The sequence below is a fragment of the Musca autumnalis genome, unplaced genomic scaffold (assembly GCF_047663935.1).
Source record: "Musca autumnalis isolate F117 unplaced genomic scaffold, ASM4766393v1 scaffold_2, whole genome shotgun sequence".
NCBI classification, from domain to species: Eukaryota; Metazoa; Arthropoda; class Insecta; order Diptera; family Muscidae; genus Musca; species Musca autumnalis.
The window spans coordinates 69,050,640-69,074,958 of NW_027411755.1; the positions used below are offsets into that span (position 1 = coordinate 69,050,640).

The following is a 24,319-nucleotide window of genomic DNA, read 5'->3' on the forward strand; positions in this document are numbered from 1 at the left end:
TAACATCTTGTATTCACTGTCCCCTATACGAAGGTACAAGTATCCTCAGGGGACAAGTCCATACTTCCTGAGAAAATAGCCTGAAAGGTACAAAAAACCCTATGACACCGTGTGTAGTGGTTGGAGCGCAAGATAACTCTCGACCGAATCTGCCGATTCAGTCCAAAATGTGACCTTCGTAATATTTTGTGCAAACTTAGTTTAAGTTTGAAAATAAGCCCTACCGGTCCACTCCTTCAGGTACCTCCCCCACAAAAGTTCAAAAATGTTCGGACAAATTTTTCGCACTATAACTCTTGATGGCAGTGACCGATTTGGTCCATACTTTACACATTCTCATAATATCTACCAGATATAGATCAGGTTCGAATATGGACTATATTTGTTCAATCCATCCCGTACCTCCCACACAAAATTTTGGATAAGTTCACTTTAAGACCTGCTATTGAATCACTTTAATTTTTGTTGAAGCAACTTACATTCGCTGCCTTAATTACACTGTGCAACACTGAAAATACAAACAACTTCTAGTATGCATTTTCGAAAGTACATATTTAGACTACAAAAACCCTAGTAGGGTTTTGTCCTGTCAGATCCAGTTCGGATTTTATGGCCTCATCTAAACCGGGCTAAATCTACACTTTTTTGCATTTATGAGGAGTTTATCTTAGAAACGAATGGGAGTTTGACCTTGCTGTCATTAGCAATATTGTAGCCCTAAACTAGTAGAACTTATCTTTTGAAAAAAACCACGCCAGAAACATTCCATCTAGGGCATCAAAATCTCTAAAATATAGAAAATTTTACATAATTGCTGAAATTCTGGTCAGTATCGGCTAAACTATTGGGAGTTGAACCAAGTAACATTTCGCAAAAATCTTCTAAATAAAGTTTTCAACAATTCTTTAGAACATCCCAGCAAAATTTATTTGAAGTTGTTCCTTGTGAAGTAGTGATTGAATAGCTTTTTTTGAAGCAGTCCACGCAGAGTCATGAAAAATGCAGTCCGTTCTTTACATTTTGACAATGTCCGATTTGAATCCATTTCATAAATTTTTCACATTTTAGAAATTTCAAAATTTTGCAAAAAAAAAAAACTTAAAAAGACAAAGAACTTAATTTGTTTCTTGTTAATTATAATAACAGCAATATGTTTGCATCCATAAAAAGTAATTTGTATAAAAAAAATAATAAAAGTGATTTCGAACTACATCTTTGTTTGTAGCCAAAGAAGTAGTTGAATCATATGTTGTTGTGATTTATTCACTACAAAGAACTAATGCAAAAGGTGTGCTTAAGAAGTAAATTAGACAGTATCCTCACTGCACCATGCCCTTGTAAAAATCATGACTTCTTTCACGTAAAAAGATGTAGTCCGGAATCACTTACACTCATGATTTAACTACTTCTTTGGCTACAAACATTTTGCTGGGATTCTTAAGCTCTAAAATGCTTACTTCATGTTGTTTCAGCGGTATTTTGCATCATATCTTTTACAACACCCATTTCAAGCACCTTTCACATGAGCACTTTATTTTCGCATTTGGGATTTCACGACATTATTGACATTTTTATTAAATCGTCGTTGAAAACTGTACTGAAAACAACGGTATAGAGGCATTTTACAACAATGACATGTTCTGAAGAGTTGTGTATTATATCCCAGGGAATATTGTTCCAAAAGAAAATATTTAGAAAAAATTAACGGTTTTGGAGATACGGTGCGAAATGTATAAAAATTGTGTAATTTTTGCATATATTTTGAAATTTGAGGCAATAAATGTAGTTTTTCGAATTCATTATTTTTCCAACTATTTTATTCTTGTTCTTATCTACAAATTTGCTTCAGAGGTCAGAAGAAGATTCGCATTGGTTTCAGAGATATAGCCCCGAATTTCTTCAAAAACTCAATATTTAACCATGTTTAGATGGGGCCATAAAATCCGAGCTGGATCTGACACAACAAAACCCAACTAGGGGTCCTTGTCGTTTGGGTCTGTACTTTCAAAAAATCCTCAGTTCGAATTGTTTGCACAAGATCACCTTAAAAATGTTACACAGTATTACGATGGAAACAACTTTTACCATCGTAACACTGTGTAACATTTTTAAGGGGCAAGTCCATACTTCTTGAGAAAACATCCCGAATGGTTTAAAAACCCCCTATGGCACCCCCATGGTGTATGTCGGTCCATTCCTTTAAGTACCTTTTCCGCAAATATTTTGAACTTTAATCCTAATCAACATTTTTGTCGGTTCATACGACCAAAATTCTGAAACCCCCTAAATACATAAGATTTTTGTGAAAAAAGTGTTTCAAATTGCACAGGCTGAGGGTATATCTCTGTCGGCAAAGCCGACTGATACTTGTTTCATAAAAAATCTATCCAAATTTATTACATCGTTTTTCAATCGACCACAAAAATATGAACGTTTTCAAAACGAGAAAAATAAACGATTATCGGATTGCATCACATCACAAGGCGAAGAGAAGAGTAATAAGTCACATTCGATCTTTTCCTGCCGAGGAGGAACCGTCACAATGGATGATGTTGCGAATGTCATCAAGAACGCTAAATCATCAAAAGCGTTGGGCCCTAAGTCGAGTATCTTACCAAAGTTCTCTACCTGTCGCTTGCCACCCCCATCATTTCCGAGGTCTGGAAAATGGGCAGGGTAACCCCACTACTGAATCCAGGCAAGAATACCAGCAAAGGTGAATCACACAGACCGGTTTCGCTTTTAATTTTTGGGGAGGTACCTGAACTTAGGGGTCGATTATGGATAGCAACTCAACTGTAGTTGCGTTGCCAGAAAATAAAATCATACAGTTAATAAAAGTGAAACGACAAAAGTGTTTGTCAAATTCATTCAATATCAGCGTTTTGAACCTTCAGCTATTAATTTAATTGTAAAAAATTATGAATTTCAATGCGGAAATGGAAATTTCTATTACAATATTTGTTGTCCGCAACGCAACTGGAGGGAGTTGGGTTGCTATCCATAATCGACCCCTAAGTTATCTTGCGCTCAAGCCTGACAGACGGACGGATAGGGCTTAAACTATTTCAAATTGTCAAAACATACTTGGGGTCTAAATCCGTTATTTCGATAAAACACATATTACTCGTGTATATACCCACGATAGCTTGATGGCTGAGGGTATAAAACATGGTGGTCTTTTCATTGGTCCCTACTGTATGTAATTCGAAGTAATTCTTCATTTTGGTGGTGTTGTTAAAACTCCTAATTTTATTTTAATTTCAAACATAGACACAACCACAAACCTCCATTTATTAACAGCAGCAAATACACTCCCCTCTATAATAGATTTCAGTATTTGCGCAGAAATGTCGATTCAACTGAAACCTTACAAGTGTCTACTACAAATCAATTGCCTTCATTTTTCTTTTGCTAAAGCAGAAAACTAACAGTTCTTTTCTGAAACTCCGCTCAACATGGAACGTTGGCACAACAAGTTGGCTATTGTGACTGGAGCAAGTGGTGGCATAGGTGCCGCATGTGCCCGTGCATTAGTTGGAGCTGGTCTAAGGGTTGTTGGTTTGGCAAGAAGAGAAGCCAAACTGAAAGAGCTACAAGACAATTTACCTGAGAGGCAAAAATCCTTATTCATTCCGAGAAAATGTGATGTCTCTAAAGAGGATGAGATTATGGAAATATTTGAATGGACAGAAAAGCAATTAGGCGGAGCTGATGTTTTATTAAATAATGCTGGGTAAAGAAATGGAATTTTTGGATATTTCACCCTAACTTTGCGTTTTTGTGTTACAGAATAACCCGTGAAACGGAATTGGTGGCTCCGGGGAATACAGAGAAAATTCGACAGGTAATCGATACCAATGTTATGGGTGTCTTATGGTGCACCCGTGAGGCATTTCAACGTATGCATAAACGTGGCAATGAGGCTCATATTTTAATAATCAACAGTATTGCGGGTCAACAAGTTCTGAATTTTATTGATGTCTTGCCATCGTTTAACATTTATCCGGCAACAAAATTTGCCATTACAGCAATGACCGAAACCTATCGTCAAGAATTTCAGCTGTATAAAAGTAAAGTTCGTGTTACCGGCATTTGTCCGGGAGCAGTAAATACCAATATATTTCCTGAAGAAATACATTTTTATGTAAAGAATATGCCCCGTCTTGAGCCGGAAAATATTGCCGATGCAGTGCTGTTTGCATTGAGATCACCACCAAATGTTCAGGTAATCCTTTTTACGAGTGATGGAATAGAAGTTTGTGATAATTTTATTTAATTTTTGCAGATACATGACATCACTTTGAAACCCATGGGCGAGATGTTTTAAAAAAGTGAATCCATGAAACATATAAAGAAATGAATATTATGATTGAACGTATTGTTTTTAATTAAATAAAGGTCGAAAAGCTTAGGTTATGTTTAAAAACACTCCACACTTGAAGCTTCACAATAAATTGCGATCACCCAGTATTTTAAATCCAAAGGATAGTAAAGGATATAGGAAGCGCATCCGCCATTGCAGTATACAGCTACTTTACTCGGTGACGTGGAAAAGAAGAGTGGAGAGAATAGAGATGAAAGGAAAATGAGGAAGGGAGAAGAAATGGGTCGAACTGTTGATAAACTCTAAAGCTCCCCTTGCCATTTAAGGCTTTCGCACTATTTGAACAGGGGCACAGATTCAATGAGAGAAAAGAAGTATGAAAGTGATTAAATCTAATGGGCACAAATGAGCCAAAACAAAAAGCTCTGACGAAGAGGTATCGATCATTTCGATCTTCATAAAGACTGCAGCACTTAACATTGTTGTCGTTCCACTTGCTGAATCCTTGCGGTTTCCTTGGGTTTTCGAAACGTAAGTTGCTTTGTTGTCATGAAACAAATCTCATTACTTTTGCCTGAATATAGAAAACTTTTGCAAAATTGCAAAGTTTTCTTGTTGACATCTTTACTTCTCTTCTTATAATCTACTGTGATTACGGTTTGATTGTTTTGTTAGGCGGTAGTTTTTCTTCTCTCCATAGAAGATCCGGTGACTTATTGAGAACAAAAATTGAATTTCTTTTTAGAAAGTCCTGATTCTCCGCAATATTTACCTGTGTCGTTATTGTATTTGTTTTTTCTTCAATATATCTAACTTACGTCTTAACAGCCTAGCGTTCAAACGATGCATACAAAGAAATTGTCCATTTAAATATAGCACAGGTATATCGTGACGATATAAACGTAAATATCGTACGTTCTCTTTCTTATCTATATAAACTTTCTCCAATTCATATTCTCCGAGAAAATTCATTTCTAAATCCACAACAAGCATTTCACACAAATGACAAGGATCTTTGGTAAATAGTGTAAGACGAGGTAGTTTACCATTTGTGTTCGGAAAATGTCTATAAGAAAAAGCAGATATTAGTCCAAAAAATAGCAAATGGTTGTCGAACTTACAATTTCTCCATTAAGGCAATCATGGTACTCTGATCACCTGTATGAATTAATCCTCCAAAGTTATAAGGATGCAAACTATGAGCCATATGAGTCATCATACGATACAATGAAGCCGCTGAGGAATTAGTTAAGTAACTGCAACCATAAGGATTTATATATTCCGGTATATTAAATTTGTCCTCAATTGTTGCCAAGGCATTGTTATTAATTTCCCAATGCATAATTTGAGTTATATCAATATCAGATCTTCCCATTAAATTATGAATTTCTAATGGTATTTTCTCAGGCGAAGAATTTTCCACAATATTATAATCATTCAGTTTGGCCAATGGTTTTATATTATATTGCAATGCCTTGTCCATTGTGGTAAGTACTAACACCGCAGCACCATTGTATGATGAACTATGTTCTTCATTAACTTCATCTTGTTCAATTTCGATTTGAAATCTACGTTGATTGGGTAATTGTTGTAGCACCCTCAATGAAACCAGTTCGGCGTCATAGATTCCTTGAAAAGTAGCTCTGTGATGTAGGGATTTATAACGATCCACATTGATTATACTCCCTTGTCTATTTGGATTATCAGATGCAGTCTCTACTCCTCCCACAACCACAAAATCTGAACTATCGGACATTAGCGCGCCGATACTTTTGACTAGAGATGTGTAGGCAATATTTTCTTGCGACTCTTCTTTTACTAGTTGAAATGTGGATTTCTTCAAATAACCATTACATAAATTATCCACATCCAGATTTAAATCCTTGCAAGATTTTTCAGCTATACAAATGTGATTTATTTTCTCTAACGGTGCCCCTGATTGTTTGACAGCTGCCTCTAAAGCCACAGTAATTAAGTTGGAGGGTCGCACCAATGACAATTCACCTAAGGGATAACCCCATGGTGTACGAACAGCTGAAGCTACAACTATAGTATCTCGATCCGAATGCAAACGACGACATGTTTGGAATAAAATACGTCGATAGTAGTGTAGACATGTTCTGCAAATAAAAATTTCAATAAATGAATAAATATTTTCTAATCGGAACGTGATAAAATATAATTGAAATTGGACCGGTCTGGCAACAAGATGCTGAAACACCTTCAACCTGTCTCAGCACTTCGAGGCCAAAAACCTGGCAAACCTGCCCACATGGCTAGCTTCTACCGCCCCATTACTCTTCTATCACCAGTTGTGAAGGTCCTCGAGTCCATCCTCCTACCATACTTCACTGAGCATTTCCGCCTGACCGATCACCAATATGGCTTCGAAGCTGGAAGGAGCACGACTACAGCCCTCAATGAAGTCACGACAAGGATCACATAAGGGCTATACAGCAAGATACCACATGAAAAAACCATATTAGTGGCTCTGGACTTGTCTAAAGCCATCGACACGGCAAACCACACCACTCTCCTGAGAGACGTTATGGAGACCTCTCTCCCAGACCACCTCAAGAGATGGTTGGTGAACTATATGGCAGGAATTCCGAGGATGAGCCAGGATTCGAGTAGCTCACCAAAGCTCGTTCACGAAGTCTGGAAAATGGGCAGGGTGGTCCCGCTACTGAAGCCAGACAAGGATGCCAGCAAAGGTGAATCGCATTTCCTTAGGAAACTCTTGCGGCTTGTTGATCATCAGCATGGGTTACGCAAGCAGCACAGCAAGACAACAGCGCTGAACATCATCTCCTCACATATTATTCGAGAACCCAGCCAGGGCAAGCCGTGCGATAGGACATTTGATACATTCAAGCACTCCACGCTGTTTAAGGATATTAAGGAGATAACCCTCCTATCAAGTTTGAAACGTTGCAACGATAAACAACTATATGTGTGGATGCCAGTCGTACGTAGAATTCAGGAACAAGAAGTCCAGGTCCCGTAGAGTGTAATAGGGAGTTCCCCAAGGTGATGTGATATCTGCAGAACTGTGTAACCCCTACCTCTCCAGTCGGCATTGAGATCGTAACGTGAGGTAACTTCCCCGATATCATTTGTGAAAAGCAGGAGTTCAGCCTTTGATATCCGCCACTAAATCTACGACCACTCTGTTCACCACATGGACTGGAAAGATGAGCACTGAGTTGAATGGCAGGTCGATGGTAGAATTCCGACCACCAACTACCCCATGATTCTAGGGCTCACATTCGACAGCATGTTCACGCCGTCCAAGCATGTCACAGCTATCTGCAACAATCTGAGATGTAGGAACAAGGTGTTCAAGACCCTAGCCGGCAGCACGTGGGCTGCACAAAAAGGATCCTTCTTGACCACATATATCGCGATAGGTCACTCTGTGGTAAGCTATGTGGCGTCAGAATGGTCCGCGAATTAAGTGTAAGGCGATGGAACAGTATTTAAACCTATTAGACCGACGCCCTAAAAACTGCAACAAGGTGCCTCCCCATTTCGAAGATTCGAAGGCGAAGATTTTTCCAGTACGGAAACAGAGTAGTTAAAAATGCGGAACAAATTGAATACTCTACCAGCTGACGGAAAAAAATCAGAATTTTTTTTAAATTTTAAGTTTTTTCAAAGTAGCCGGCCTTCGGCCGGGATTTAAGACATTCTCCTATGGACAGGAGCCAATTAAGGGCACGAAAACTACATTTTTTTTAATTAAAATTTTTTTTCTTACTTTATCAAGGGAATTTTCGGAACTTCAGGGGCCCATATCTCGGGAAGTATGGACTTCCCCCAACAAACTTTACATTTTTGTAATCAGGACGTAAAGATCTACCTGTGGTAAACATTTCAGATTTTTCCGCCAGCTGGTAGAGTATTCTATTTATGTCAAAAATGCTACTGTGCTAGTCTTTATTGCATCTGTAAAAGACAGTAGTAATTGATTGTGCCAAATTAGTCCTATGACTTACGACGCCAATAATGACAACGTATCAGTTGGATGGCTTGGACGAATAACAATACTGAAAAATGACTCTAATTTAACGTCCTTCGTGGAATTATAGCTTAGAACGAATGCACAGGTGGCCATTTGTAAAATAGCCTGTAGATATATTGTTTAGGACAGGTCAGGGGATCTGGAGGAAATCTAGAAGTGAGAAGGCTTTAAAGAAAATACTTGGATCAATACTACCGATGTAGTGGATTGGATGTCCGCCCAGCAGACCTACAAGAGGCCGCCTAACATTGTCAGAGTGAGTTAAACTTCTCAACAATGTTGGCTACATTTCACCGAATCTCATCTCCCCCGGCTTCGTAATTTGCAAAGAAAGTTGAACTCCTAGAAGAGGTGCTGGCTAGGTAAAATTTTCTCTAGAGTTTCTTGTATGTTCGAAACGTCGTTCGATCATTCGATATACTGTTTCTAGAAAATTGGTTTATGCGCACAATATTCCCGCGAAGAAATGTACTAAATATTCCGTTTCCAATCATGGGCAAAGTTACTCAACACTCATTACCGGCCAAATATTTAAAGCTCCTTACATCATACGTAGATGCTATTTTTGAAAGTAGTATTAACTAATTTAAGATGTTTTACAACAATAACTACAATGATAAAAAGCAAACTTACATCTATTTATTTTAAATTCATACATTTTTTGTAAAATCTGCATTCTGCTCTTAAAGTCTCTCAACTGGTCAACAAAAAACTGGAAACAAAAAAAAAAATAATAATATTGGTTCACTTTGGTGAATAAAAGGTTATCGAACCACACGAATAAGAAGATAAGACAGATTAGCCAATAAAAATTAGGAGCCAAAACAAAACTCTGAGACTGGGGAAAAAATCAGCTGATGCTTCTTCTTTAGACATGGTATTCACCTTTACTTGCTGCGCCATCTAGGGAATAATAGTACAGGTGAATTCGATGGTTCTCAAACTGTAAACAAAGACATATAACATAACCTGCATAGGGATACGTAAAATCGATTTCGGTTAATCGATTATTAACCGTAAAATTTCCAAAAGTCGTAGTCGACTATTGATTGTGCGAAAACCGAATAATCGATTATTCTTAGTCGACTTTCGGAAGAAGGAGTCAACTATTATTCGTAGTCAACCATTAGTCGTAGTCTATTATTATTCGTAGTCGGCTATTAATCGTGGTCGACTAATAGTCGTAGTTGACTATTGGGTGTGCTAAAACTGCATAATTGGCGGTATTTTTTATACATATAAACATCACTGATCGCATCAACGAAAATGGTCGATTATATTCGATTATAATCGATTTTCGGCTGTTAACGATTAATCGAAAGTCGACTTTTAGAACACTCTCAAATAATCGACTAACCGAAAATCGAGTTTTAAGTTTTTGACGAAAACCGAATAATCGAAAAACCGATTATTGCAATTCACTGTGTATCCCTAAACCTGCATTGCTACTATACATCGGTGGATGTCGTTGGTGTAGAAGCATAGACAAATAAAAGAATAGACAGAGAAATTGTAGTGTGCTTGTTTTTTGTAGGGGTCGCTCTTACAACCAATATGCTGTGTGTTCACTCAATTGCATTTTGTTCTTGGATAAATTCCAAGATTTTTTTGATTTTTTTTATATTGAAACGGATCGCCTTATTTTATTGGGGCGCACCCAATGTGTGTCGACCTTACAGCCTGTTCATGTATGTCGACCGAAAGGTTTTTTGCGCTTCGAAAGTGGAAAAAAATCATTTTCTGTTCATGTAAACGCCTTCGAAACGAAAATCTATGCGACCGACAAGCCATACGAAATAACACATAAACGTACACTTTTCCATTAAATTTGGGTTTATGTATTTCGAAAGGGCTGTCTCTTATAGAAAGAGAATGTCAAAATCACTCACTTGCTTTGTAGCTGCCGAGTAGAACGTAAACTCGCGAATAACACCGAAAATCTTAAAACAAATTTATGCAACACATTCTTGAAACAAAATAAAAATTTTACAGATACGATTCAATGGCGCTTTCATTCATTATTTTGAAGAAATCAATTAAATAAAATAATTCAAAATACCGACACATTTTATTTTTCAAACAAAACAAATCAGACGTATTCCAATGTTTGTATGTATATGTGGATTTTGTTTTCATTTCTCATTTGGCTCTCATTTATGGAACATAGTTGTACAAATGAACATTCAAATTAGTAGTATTTCGCATAGGATACGTAACGGCAGTCGCACGATAGTTTGCGAAATACATGAACGCATTTTTAGACGGAAGCGAGTGACTGCTTTCCTTTCGTACAGGTTTCCGTGCGACATACATGAACAGGCGGTTAATATGATTGACGTCGTACGCAATGCCATACGCTTACGTCAATAATTAAGGCGGACTAGCAATTGTCATCACTGACACTTTTGCATTCACTAAACATGTACAGCTAGTCAACTAAATTATTGCAAAACCAAAATTATTACAAAATTTTAAATAGAACATCATTTAATTGGTATAAATAAATATCGTTATTAATATTTTTGTTAACAATAACATTCTTACACATGTTTATTAATATAATAAAATGAAAGGTAGCTAAATTTCACTAAACATTTTCTTAAAATTAACAAAAATGAGTACAACTCATTATTTGCACTGTCAACTAAAGAATTGCAAAATTCACAACTTTTCAGTTTTTCGCGGTATTTTTCGAAAAGTTCGTTTTAATATTTCCTATGCCCACATTTGGCATCAAAAACAGTTTGTAAACGTATCTGAATTTAATTAATAAGTTTCGGTATGTCATATTCCAATGGTATTTTTTAGCCATTCTTCTTTATTGCATTTTATCTAGTACCCCAGGTTAGTGGGCGACCTATTCCCGACTTTTTTCTTTAGGTGTACCCATGAATTGTCGATGTTTGGTAAATATTTAGGCTTTGGACTCGGGTGTCAATGACTTTGGTGCAGTTGTATAACAACCAAGTCCTCCATAAATACGATTTATGAGGAAGGGTCGTTGTTTTGGTAGTATTCATATTGCAATTTTTTGCATTTTCAGGGTCAACAGGTCCAAATTTCTTGACGTTTTTGGTTAAATAATTTTTAAAACACGAAAATAAACGTACTCTGTCATTGTGTCCTTCAAAATCTGGATGTCACCAACGTCACTGCTTGGTTTACAACCCAATACCATAATTGACAGTTTTCCGAACTTTGCGGTATGTATTAAATTCTTGTTTTCCATGGCTATAAAGGGGTTTCGCAGTACTTTTTGAGGCCCATCGTGATATTACAACATAATTTAAGTCTTATCAGAAAATATAACGTCATCCCAATACTTAAGATGGCATGAAAAGTTGTCTGTAACAAGTCTGAATAGTTTCTATATGTTGTGCTGGGAGGGCAATAGTTTTTACCTAGTCACTCATGATGAAGGCTTGTTATTATGAAGCACTTTTCTGACTTTTCCATGTGAAACACTTACTCCGAATTCTATTTTGATTAGAAAAAGCAATTATCTGGTGCTGCTTTAGGGTCTTTCGTCAATTTCTTTAATCAGTCTCCTGCCAATTCGTGGATTTACTACTTTTGGCCTACAATGTGACGTCTTTAGTTTGAACCTGCCTTCTCTCTCGGTGCGGTATATGATGTTGCATATAGTTATCAGCTTATGAGAGGTGATTTTAGCGATTTCTCTGGCGGATTTGCCATTATTATAATTGGAATAGACCAAATGTAGCATATTTTTCGAAATCCATTTACCTGAGTTTCACTTTTTCTGAATATACCGCCTATGTTACACACAGGACAATTAATTTATGATCAAAAATTATGGGTTTACATGTCCACATACCATAAAATCATAAAAATCCTTAATTGAAAAAAATCGCTGGGAAAATCCCACGATTTTATTGCACATTCATTCATTTTGCAATTATTTAGTTGACACCACAAAAACCAGGTACCTGTAGTTTTTGCCCGTTGTTTTTGTAATTTACGACCGATTTCTGCATTTTTTGGCTGGATGTTGTCATTAACAGGTAAATCAACAGATATGTACAAAAAAACCCAACATTATTGAAAGAATTTCTTGTAGTAATTCCTAATTAAAAATCAAAATGTTTAACAATTCATCGTTTGCAATAATATAGTTGACTAACTGTATGTGTATGTGAATGTCAAATTGGACTCGAGCATCACAGTGATCATTATAAAAAAAAAAACAGCAAACGAAGAAGCCATCAAGAAAAGAAAATTAAAATCCTCGTGATAAACATTTTTTTCCTAAGTGGAATATAAAATTTTAAGTCGATCTCATGGTATAAGTAAAGATGTAGATTAAAATGAAAAAAATCTATAGAACCCTTGTTTTTCTTGAATTCCTAAAACTTCAAAATAAAAGCAACAAGTGGGTTTGTTTACAATGCATTTTTTGAGCATTTTATAAAAAACGCGAAAAATGAATGAAGCGTTAAATTTTCTCCACATAATCGAGTTGTGAATATGATAAACTGATTGTTTCCATGCAAATCTCACCAATTTCTTCCATACAAATGGTCTAAAAACAGTTTTAAAAATCATTGAATTCGATTGTTTTTCAAATTGTTTGGCATATTATTCAAACACCACACACACATACACAGTTTGTTTATATTGTTTTGAAGTTTTAGGCATACTCGAATGAAAAAAATTAAATTGACATAAAGCTTTGGCTAACCTTTCTTATTAAACCATGGTCGATCTTTCTATTCTCAGCAAATAAGTGCAAAGTCAACATAATTTCGTTTGTGATCAGTGATACTATTTCCAACAAGATCTCAATACACCAAACAGAGGTCCGATCGTGTGCCGACATTATTCTCGTGCTGTGCCTACAACACATCTTATTAAGGCAAATTTTTAACGAATGCAGTTTATTAAATATTTTTGGATAAAGTGCCCGAGGAAAAGAATGGATGTATGACGTAATTACAACATTGTACAAGTTGCAGAAAACTTCTACAAATAACTAATACTTCCAAGCGTGGTGCATCCAGACCTAACCACAAAAACAATTTATGCGGTGATGTATAAATGAAATTATTATGTCGTGAATATCTGACATTTACATCATAGCCCACATTAATTTGAATAGACCTCATAATTATTGCAAAATTGGAATTCTTGAATTAACATATTTTTCCCCTATCGAATTGTTGACATTTTTATGAAATTTTGCTTGACATAAATAACGGTTCTAAACCGACATAATTACATATTCATATGTATGTAATACATACTTATACATATTTTTTTCGATTTAATGAATTTTTGTTATTTCCGAATTTCTTGTTTGTGTACATAACGGTACTTAATTGACCTTCATGTACATGCATAAGCTTTGTTCCTTTACTTTTTTGATGGTAGGAGTGGTAAAAGAGAAAAGTGTCAAAATTGCTCTCTCATGAAAATTTTTACCAGAAAAGTAAAGGAACGGAAAAATTGTAGAACTGGCAGCAATGTCAAAAAGAAACATACAAAAATCAATTTTCGTCTTTTATTTCACAGTTTTTAATTTAGTTTTGTCAGTGTTCGACTTTTTCTTCTTCATTGTGAAATAATCGTCAAACAAAAGTCGAAAAATCAGTTCTGCCATTTTTTACCTGCAGAAATTTTGCTAGTAGCCTGTGGTAGAAGAGAAAGCCATTTTCGCATTCTCTCTCTTAAAAATTGCTTCCAGTTTTGCCACTTTTCGGGGTTAAGGAACGCCTTGCAGGTTAAAAATGGTAACAAATGGTAAAAATGGTTACCTCAGGTAAGTAAAGGAACACAGCTATATATAGTCATACATTTTTTCTATTCTTTTTTGTAAATAACATCCCGTTAGGATTTAAGAATAGTTTAGCGTTTTTGTAAAAGAAGATGACTGCCAAAAACGCCGTATACAATAGAGCCTTTTTGCCGGGTTAACTTTCTTTGTGAGGATTTATTTGACATATAACCAATGCAATTGACATTTAAAACCCAGTGGGTTTGTTAAATCCGGTTATATATAAACGTACTAAAATATTAGAACGCAACCCAGCAAGCATTTTTAGACCTGACCCAAATATAATATTTTAATGGGTAATTTTTTCGAGTGCTACATAGATTACTGAGCTAATCATCAGGCTTTCTAATTAGACTTTTTGGTTAGTGCCATTGCACAAAATGGGGTTTTTGTTATAAACAAAAATATGTACAAAAAAACCCAACATTATTGAAAGAATTTCTTGTAGTAATTCCTAATTAAAAATCAAAATGTTTAATTTTTTCGAGTGCTACATAGATTACTGAGCTAATCATCAGGCTTTCTAATTAGACTTTTTGGTTAGTGCCATTGCACAAAATGGGGTTTTTGTTATAAACAAAAATATTTTGACATTTAGCCTTTTTTCTAGTTTTTCTATTTTTCTTCTTATTTCCTTTTTTATGTTTAGTTAATTTAATAATTAATGCAAATATGCAATTAATTTTTCATTTTTAATTTCAAATATTTTTCTTAAATATTATAATGAATTATCTATATATATAAAATAGAAAAATGTTTGTATGTTTGTTTGTTTGTTTGTTTGAAATTTATAGACTTAAAAACCGCTGAACCGATCTCGCTGAAATTTTCAGGGTATGTTACTACATCGCCTGAAAGTAACATAGGCTATAAAAAGTTTCGAAATTCCACTCTGATCCGGAGATATAGCATCAGAATCGGAGGTACCTCCAAAAAATTTAAACTTTGTATGCAAATATCTACAGAAAGGTTACAGATACAGACTCCAAATTTGAAATGTGTGATGGATTTTAGCCTAAAAATAAATGTGCCAAAATATATCGAAATCTGTCCAGATTTGGATATAGCTCCCATATATATTTTCGTCCGATTTCAAGTATTTGATGTACCAAACACGCTATATATGTCCGATTTCCATGAAATTTGGAATGTGTGACTAAATTTGTTGTTGAAATGGGTATGCCAAATTATATTGAAATCGGTTCAGATTTGGATATAGCTCCTATATATATTTTCGGTCAATTTCATGTATTTGATGCACCCAACCCACTATGTATGTCCAATTTCAATGAAATTTAGAATGTGTGACTAAATTTGTCGTAGAAATGAGTATGCCAAATTATGTTGAAATCGGTTCAGATTTGGATATATCTCCTATATATATTTTCGGCCGATTTCATGTATTTGATGCACCCAACACACTATGTATGTCCAATTTCAATGAAATTTAGAATGTGTGACTAAATTTGTCGTAGAAATGAGTATGCCAAATTATGTTGAAATCGGTTCAGATTTGGATATAGCTCCTATATATATTTTCGGCCGATTTCATGTATTTGATGCACCCAACCCACTATGTATGTCAAATTTCAATGAAATTTGGAATGTGTGACTAAATTTGTTGTAGAAATGAGTATGCAAAATTATATTGAAATCGGTTCAGATTTGGATATAGCTCCTATATATATTTTCGGCCGATTTGATGTATTTGATGCACCCAACCCACTATGTATGTCCAATTTCAATGAAATTTGGAATATGTGACTAAATTGGTTGTAGAAATGAGTATGCCAAATTATATTGAAATCGGTTCAGATTTGGATATAGCTCCCATATATATTTTCGGCCGATTTCATGTATTTGATGCACCCAACCCACTATGTATGTCCAATTTCAATGAAATTTGGAATGTGTGACTAAATTTGTTGTAGAAATGAGTATGCCACATTATATTGAAATCGGTTCAGATTTGGATATAGCTCCTATATATATTTTCGGCCGATTTCATGTATTTGATGCACCCAACCCACTATGTATGTCCAATTTCAATGAAATTTGGAATGTGTGACTAAATTTGTTGTAGAAATGAGTATGCCAAATTTTGTTGAAATCGGATCTGATTTGGATATAGCTCCTATATATATTTTCGGCCGATTTCATGTATTTGATGCACCCAATCCACTATGTATGTCCAATTTCAATTAAATTTGGAATGTCTGACTAAATTTGTTGTAGAAATGAGTATGCCAAATTATGTTGAAATCGGATCAGATTTGGATATAGCTCCTATATATATTTTCGGCCGATTTCATGTATTTGATGCACCCAACGCACTATGTATGTCCAATTTCAATAACATTTGGAATGTGTGACTAAATTTGTTGTAGAAATGAGTATGCCAAATTATATTGAAATCGGATCAGATTTGGATATAGCTCCTATATATATTTTCGGCCGATTTCATGTATTTGATGCACCCAATCCACTATGTATGTCCAATTTCAATTAAATTTGGAATGTCTGACTAAATTTGTTGTAGAAATGAGTATGCCAAATTATGTTGAAATCGGATCAGATTTGGATATAGCTCCTATATATATTTTCGGCCGATTTCATGTATTTAATGCACCCAACCCACTATGTATGTCCAACTTCAATGAAATTTGGAATGTGTGACTAAATTTGTTGTAGAAATGAGTATGCCAAATTATGTTGAAATCGGATCAGATTTGGATATAGCTCCTATATATATTTTCGGCCGATTTCATGTATTTGATGCACCCAATCCACTATGTATGTCCAATTTCAATTAAATTTGGAATGTGTGACTAAATTTGTTGTAGAAAAGAGTATGCCAAATTATATTGAAATCGGATCAGATTTGGATATAGCTCCTATATATATTTTCGGCCGATTTCATGTATTTGATGCACCCAACCCACTATGTATGTCCAATTTCAATGAAATTTGGAATGTGTGACTAAATTTGTTGTAGAAATGAGTATGCCACATTATATTGAAATCGGTTCAGATTTGGATATAGCTCCTATATATATTTTCGGCCGATTTCATGTATTTGATGCACCCAACCCACTATATATGTCCAATTTCAATGAAATTTGGAATGTGTGACTAAATTTGTTGTAAAAATGAGTATGCCAAATTTTGCTGAAATCGGATCTGATTTGGATATAGCTCCTATATATATTTTCGGCCGATTTCATGTATTTGATGCACCCAATCCACTATGTATGTCCAATTTCAATTAAATTTGGAATGTCTGACTAAATTTGTTGTAGAAATGAGTATGCCAAATTATGTTGAAATCGGATCAGATTTGGATATAGCTCCTATATATATTTTCGGCCGATTTCATGTATTTGATGCACCCAACGCACTATGTATGTCCAATTTCAAATAAATTTGGAATGTGTGACTAAATTTGTTGTAGAAATGAGTATGCCAAATTATATTGAAATCGGATCAGATTTGGATATAGCTCCTATATATATTTTCCGCCGATTTCATGTATTTGATGCCCCATAGACGCTATGTATGTCCAATGTGTAACTAAATTTGGTGTAGAAATAAGTATTGAAATCGGTATTGATTTGGCTATAGCTCCCATATTTATTTCAATGAAATTTGTGCGGTATCTATATCTATGAAAGAGGAAAATGTTTGTACGTTTGTTTGTTTGAAGTTTATGGACTCAAAAACCGCTGAACCTATCTTCCTGAAACTTTCAGAGTATATTACTACATGGCCTGAAAGTGTCACAGGCTATATAATTCTTAAAAATTCCGCCCCGATCTGGAGATATAGCCTCAGGATCGAAAGGTACCTCCAAAAAAATGTAGACTTTGTATTGTGATATCTAACGAACGATTATCGATACAGTCTTCAAATTTGGAATGCGATGTGTGTCTAAAAATAAATTTGCCAAAGTAATTTGAAATCGGCTCAGATTTAGATATATATTTTCGGCCGATTTAATGCATTTGATGCATAAAACACGTTTTGTATGCCCAATTCCAATGAAATTTGGAATGTGTGACGGAATTTATTGCAGAAATAAATGTTCCAAACTATTTTGAAATCGGTTCAGATTGGGATATAGCTCCCATATATATTTTCGGCCGATTTCATGTATTTTCTACACCAAACACGCCATGTATGTTAAATTTTGACGAAATTTGGAATCTTTGACGGAATTGATCCTAGAAATTAGTTTTCCAAATTATATTGAAATCGGATCAGATTTGGATATACCTCCAATATATTTTGTTGGCCGATTTCATGTATTTTATGCAATAAACACCTTGTGTATGTCCAATTGCAATGAAATTTGAAATATGTGGCGGAAATTGATCTACAAAAAAAATTGTCAAATATATTGAAATCGGTTCAGATTTACATATAGCTCCCATATATATTTTCGGCCGATTTCATGTATTTGGTGCACCAAACATGTATTTGGTACACCACTTTCAATGAAATTTGGAATATGTGCCGGAAATTGGTCTACAATACAAATTGGTAAATTATATTGAAAGAATTTCAGTTAATAGAATTTCAGGCAATGCACGAACGTACAAATCCATTGATACTGTGGCAACTGAAGACCACGCGGTTACCTATCCAGTTGAATTTCTAAATTCGTTGGATCTTCCAGGCTTTCCCCCACATAATTTAGTGCTAAAAGTTGGTGTTCCTATTATTTTATTAAGAAATAGACCCACCTCGCCTTTGCAATGGTACAAGGTTAACAGTAAAAAACTACATAACTATTTTATTGAGGCAACGATTATTACTGGGAAGTATATAGGTTCAGATGTACTGCTGTTGCTAATAGCAACAGAAACGCCCTTCAATTTTAAAAGATTGCAGTTTCCTGTACGTTTGGGATTTGCAATGACTATAAATAAATCCCAATCCCAGACTCTTCGTGTATGCGGCCTAAATTTAGCATGTTCTTGCTTTTCTCATGGTCAGCTCTACGTTGCATGTTCACGTGTTGGTAGACCGGCAGATTTGTTTGTTTATGCTCCTGAAGGAAAAACAAAAAACATTGTATATTCTAAAGCATTACAATAAATACTTTACTTTAAATTTTTGAATTTAATTTCTTTCTGATTTCAAAAAATCCGTAAAATTTCAAATGCATATCAATCTAAAGGGGTAGCGAAGCGCACCGGGTTCAGCTAGTGTTTAATAAATCTGAATTTGTTATGAACATGAAATACTAAACTGACTTCGCATTTAAAAGGAATGTTGGGTAACCAAGGCTTTTAGGTTTTGAAGGTCACATTAAGGGACATTGTAAATTAAAGGTACATACAATGTCATAGGTGACAGGGTACACTTGTCCCGTACCTCGGTATGACATAAGACCTCGTCATACCACAAATGGTCACAGGTAAGATACAACAATGACTCACAATTGACCTTGTGCAATATAATTTAAAATCAACTCTACTTTTTAATAAACGTTTGGTTTCCGTGGCATGGAATGTTTATTTTAATATGTTCGCGCGCTGAAGAATAACGGGTTGAGAACTTACCTCCTGGATGAGCTAGCCAGGCAAATTTGTTATCTTACCATGCCCAAACCGACGTCGTATATTTTTCATAAATTTGTATTCGATTTTTTTGCTTTGATTTTATTCAGTGGATAGCCGGCGCGTAACAATATGTATGAGGGTGCAGATCCGGCCAAATACTACCCACATATTGTCTTTTACCATTATACCTATATAGTTTAAAAATGTATAGCTTTTCCCATTTTAAAAGTTGAATATCTCGTAAACTGACTCAATTCTCATTGAGTGAGAGAATTTGTCTATGGCGGCAATTAGAAATTGAAAATTAAAATTTGAGCAAAAACAAAATAAAAAATCTTGCTTTTTAAAATAATTTTGTTTCATTATAGATTTATTGGGTTGTGCCGAAACTCTACTAATATCTTAAACTAAGGTTTATCAGAGTCGTTAAAAGTTATTTATTTTAATACTGTACAATTCCTGTGTATCTTAAATTAGTATATTTTCACTCCTCTATCATTCAGTGGACCAAATATTTCTTATCATCATCGGGACTATTGTGAAAACGAACAGTTTCAAAGCCATCAACTAATATTTGACGATCTTCATCGTCATCGTTCTGTGGACGCAGAATATGCAAATTTGCTAAATTTGTCGAGACCGGCAAATAACGACGCAGTTGTGGTATTTTACGCCAATATTTTCGTTTATAACACACCCATAGAACCGTTCCACCAGCTCCCAGAATAAAGAATATTACAAAAATATTCCAACTATGCGACGAACGACCAGCTAATTTAGTTTTAGGATACATTTGAACACCACTACAGGTCGTTATAGCTACCCAATCGGTAAAGGTATGATGACCAAATGATTCCAACCGCACAGCAGCTTGATTGTATGTAGCATTGAGATAACCTTGATATAGATAATTGTTACGTTCATGTTCCAGCCGTGTTAGACAATGCACATGACCTTGATACGGTCCAGTGGATGAGGCATTGAAATATCTAAAATGCAGTGCATATAAGGTGATGTAGGCATTGGGTTTCTCTGGTTCCTTAAAATGTACACGATATTCATTATTGTGAGACATTTTACAGGCTGTCAGATCATAGATTTTATCCGCTGCCACAGAATAATTGGTTCTTTCGTTAATAATGCGAAATGAGCCACAACCTGCACGGTTGCAGGCCTGCACTTGAATAGCATAAAGTTGGTAACGCTCCAATGATCGAATGGTGTAGTTCGTTTCACTGTGCTCCAGGCGTTTTGTCAAAAGGACATTGGCATTATTCGTATAGTTATCCTCTAAGGGATTGACTTCACAATACTTTTTATTATCCAATGAACAGGAGAATTCCTTTTCCAATTGACGTTTGAAGAGATCATCTTCAGCTTCCTCTAAACGACGACTACAGCAATCATCAAAATCTTCATTGTGATTGTCTGGAAATAGTTTCATTGGATCCTCACAATAATCCCTTTGATCCAGGACTGTAGGATTTTCGGGAATTTCATAAACTTCCAACATATAGAAGTCTACCATTTGATCTTCTCGGTTCGCGTAGGACAATTGCAGAGTCAATGAGTTAGATGTTTTCTTGGTGATTTGTAGCAATGGCGGTGGTGGTATATCAACTTGAGTGGTAACAAATTTCACTTCACTTCTTGCCTCTTGACTATCATCTGGTCCAAAAGTTTTCACCAAACAGGCATATTTTGTGTGTGGTTTTAGTTCTCGTGTTATGTAAAAATAGTGGGTATTATTCTTGTTCAAGTCTTGGGCAAATTTCAATTCTCTTTTCCAATAAATACGTTCGCAGACTCTGGTATCCAATTCACTGTGTTCCTCGAAGGGCTTATTGGGATCTATTGGCCGATAAATAATTTCAACTTCTTTGAATGTCTCATCTTTGGGCCAGATAAAGCGAATGGAACGATGCGAAAGGACCTGCAAGGAAAATTATGAGATTCAAGGTAAAACAAATCAGTAACCATTTGTAATGACCATATAAGATAAGTGATTCATTTGTGAGTCAATAACTGTCTGCAATGAGTCAATAATCATGTAAAATGGGTCAGTACTAAGTTGCAATGTGTCCATAACAATCAATGTCGATTGACAATGAACAATCCCACGGCAGCGGGTTCCTTCGTACCGGATTGACCCGGAACAAAACACAAAACCATCGTTCCGGCCAGCGGCTGCCACCTCAGTGTACATATGTTTGTATTTGTTTCGTTTTTCTGTGTTGGGAGCAGCATATCCCGGAATGCCTGCTCCGAATTATTTTGGTCCGTGCCGGGACGGAGGAATACCCAGGACCAATATATCTGTGCACAGTTTGTCACATCCGCATCTTCACCCACATCCAACCTTCGGTGAGAGGCAATAGATGTCAGGAGTGGGTGCATCTAAGGGGTTGCTCTGGACTTGTCCATGTGAGGGACTACGACAGGGACTATGTGGCTGTATGCTGCGTAAACACAGTCCCCAGTGAGTCGTCGTCGGATTACGAAACTCCCTCGTCGTCTGACTACGAAACTCCCCCGCAGTCCCCTCGACAACAACCGCACACGCAGCCTTTACTACCAGCCGTTGTTGTCCCAATCTCAGAGAATGCATCCTTTTTGCAATTTAATTGCAATGGACTCCGAGGTAAGATCGAGGAAATAGTAGACTTCATGAGTCGGAAGAACATCAAGGTCGCTGCGGTGCAAGATACCAAGCTCAACAACAACTGTAGCTTACAACATTGTGATGGTTACAATGTGCTAAGGAAAGATCGCACCAGAAGTGGAGGTGGGGGATTAGCTTTCCTATTGCACCAGTCTGTCCAATACAGACCTATCTCGCTTGAGCATGTCTCTAATGACCCGTACATGGAATGTATGGGGGTAGCAGTCAGGTGTGGAACTGCCGAGATAAGAGTTGCTGAACGTATACATACCGCCTAGAAATAGCTGTATCTCAGATTACGTGCCTAACATTAGCCCGCTTTTGGAAGGTCATAATCGTCTGGTCCTGGGGGACTTTAGTGCGCATCATGAGATGTGGCATTCGGCCCTCGGAAACGACCAGAGAGGTACAGGGCTAGCTGAGCAGATTGACAGCTCTACGTTTTGCACGGTCAATGAGGACGCCCCTACCAGAATTAGAGGAGAGTGTCACAGCTCGCCAGACATAACCATCGTGTCACCTGGTCTGACAAATGACGTTGCCTGGCAACCCGTCATTTCCCTTGGTTCAGACCATCTCCATATAATTGTCTCCATTAGCAGACCACCCGATTTCATTACCTCTGAACGCCGCCCATTCGTCAATCATAAGAAAGCTGATTGGCCGGGTTTCAGAGAGTTCACCAATCACCGCTTCAGAGAACTGCCCAATCCGTCTGATGTTCGGGTAGCGGAAAGGACGTTCCGAGACATCATCACTGCTGCAGCCGCTCGCCATATCCCTGCTGGTCGAATACCCGAAGTAAGACCAAACTTCCCAGCAAATGAGCGTGATGAGCTTCGCCGAACCAACCCCAATGACCCCAGAGTCAGGGAGCTGACACTGGAAGTTAACAGTCGGCGAGCATAAGCGGTACAAGTGGTTAAATCATCAGAAGAGTGGCAACATTGGAGCCGGTATAGGTGAATTGTGGGCAACGGTTAAGTCACTCTCGAACCCTGGAAGAAGGGAAGATAGCACCTCAGTCACGTTTGGCGACGTTACGTTGACTGACCCGAAGAGGTGCGCAAGTTATTTCAATCGACAGTTTGTCGAGCACCCGAGAGTGACAGAGCGAAGAGAAGAGTATTTCGTCGCATCAGATCTCTTCCTGCCGAGGAGGAACCACCACAGTTTACAATGGATGATGTTGCCAATGCCATCAGGAACGCTAAATCATCCAAAGCGTTGGGCCCTGATGGAACCTCCATGGTAATGCTGAAGCAGCTGGATGAGCCGAAGAGTGGAGCATCTCACTAAAGTTCTCAACTTGTCGTTATTCACCCTCATTGTTCCCGAAGTCTAAAAATGGGCTGGGTGGTCCCCCTACGGAAGCACGGCAAGGATGCCAGCAAAAGTGAATCGCACAGGCCGATTTCGCTTTTGTCGCCCGTAGCAAAGACCCTTGAGGCCTTAGTCCTCCCCAGTATCAGAAATAGCTATCAAGTTGCAGATCATCAGCATGGATTCCGTAAGCAGCACAGCACGACAACTGCGCTGCACGCCATTACCACACATATTTGTCAAGGACTCAACCAGAGACGGCCGTGCGATAGAACAGTGATGGTGGCGCTTGACTTATCAAAAGCCTTTGATACAGTCAGGCACTCTACGCTGTTTGAGGACATTGAGCAGACAACCCTCCGGCCAAGCTTGAAACGTTGGATAGTCAATTATATGTGTGGACGCCAATCGTACGTGGAATTCAGGAACAAGAAGTCCAAACCCCGTAGAGTGAAACAGGGAGTTCCCCAAGGTGGGGTGATATCTCCGGAACTGTTTAACCTCTACCTCTCCTGTATTCCGCCCCCTCCAGACGGCATCGAGATCGTAACGTATGCGGATGATTGCACGATCCTGGCGTCGGGTACCTATTCTGATGACATCTGTGAGAGACTGAACAACTATT

The 24,319-nt window shown here is 36.9% G+C and overlaps 3 protein-coding genes across 9 annotated transcripts in view; 1 reads left to right on the forward strand and 2 right to left on the reverse strand.

Annotated features, from left to right (window-relative positions):
• The first annotated feature begins 3,378 nt into the window (after positions 1-3,378).
• On the forward strand, positions 3,379-4,459 carry LOC141392814 (farnesol dehydrogenase). Its single transcript, XM_073965784.1, has 3 exons — positions 3,379-3,736; positions 3,793-4,228; positions 4,289-4,459. Exons 1-3 carry the CDS (start codon positions 3,459-3,461, stop codon positions 4,328-4,330), a joined length of 756 nt encoding a protein of 251 aa, XP_073821885.1. The 5' UTR covers positions 3,379-3,458; the 3' UTR covers positions 4,331-4,459.
• A 635-nt stretch (positions 4,460-5,094) lies between these two features.
• The window catches only part of LOC141394054 (uncharacterized), a 208,677-nt gene continuing 189,452 nt past the window's right edge, over positions 5,095-24,319 (reverse strand). Inside the window, exons 2-4 of one of the 2 annotated variants that reach the window (XM_073967869.1) lie at positions 9,008-9,024; positions 5,449-6,447; positions 5,095-5,393 (exon numbers count right to left, since the gene is read on the reverse strand). In XM_073967869.1, the coding sequence (XP_073823970.1) occupies positions 5,108-5,393; positions 5,449-6,447; positions 9,008-9,024 (1,302 nt within the window). In that variant the 3' untranslated portion in view covers positions 5,095-5,107. Of the gene's footprint in view, positions 5,394-5,448; positions 6,448-9,007; positions 9,080-24,319 lie in introns of those variants that run through there. The other variant, XM_073967868.1, reaches the window with a different exon arrangement.
• Positions 20,046-24,319, reverse strand: part of LOC141394049 (insulin receptor) — a 59,864-nt gene continuing 55,590 nt past the window's right edge. For all 6 annotated transcript variants that reach the window (XM_073967854.1, XM_073967856.1, XM_073967855.1 and 3 more), the window contains one exon: positions 20,046-21,642. In XM_073967854.1, coding sequence (XP_073823955.1) covers positions 20,209-21,642 — 1,434 coding nt within the window. In that variant the 3' untranslated portion in view covers positions 20,046-20,208. The remainder of the gene's footprint in view (positions 21,643-24,319) is intronic.

Coding starts and splice junctions, on each gene's coding strand:
- LOC141392814 (XM_073965784.1), top strand. CDS start 3,459: ATGGAACGTTGGCACAACAAGTTGGCTATTGTGACTGGAGCAAGTGGT. Junction 3,737..3,792: donor GTTTTATTAAATAATGCTGG/GTAAAGAAATGG, acceptor TTTGTGTTACAG/AATAACCCGTGAAACGGAAT. Junction 4,229..4,288: donor GATCACCACCAAATGTTCAG/GTAATCCTTTTT, acceptor TAATTTTTGCAG/ATACATGACATCACTTTGAA.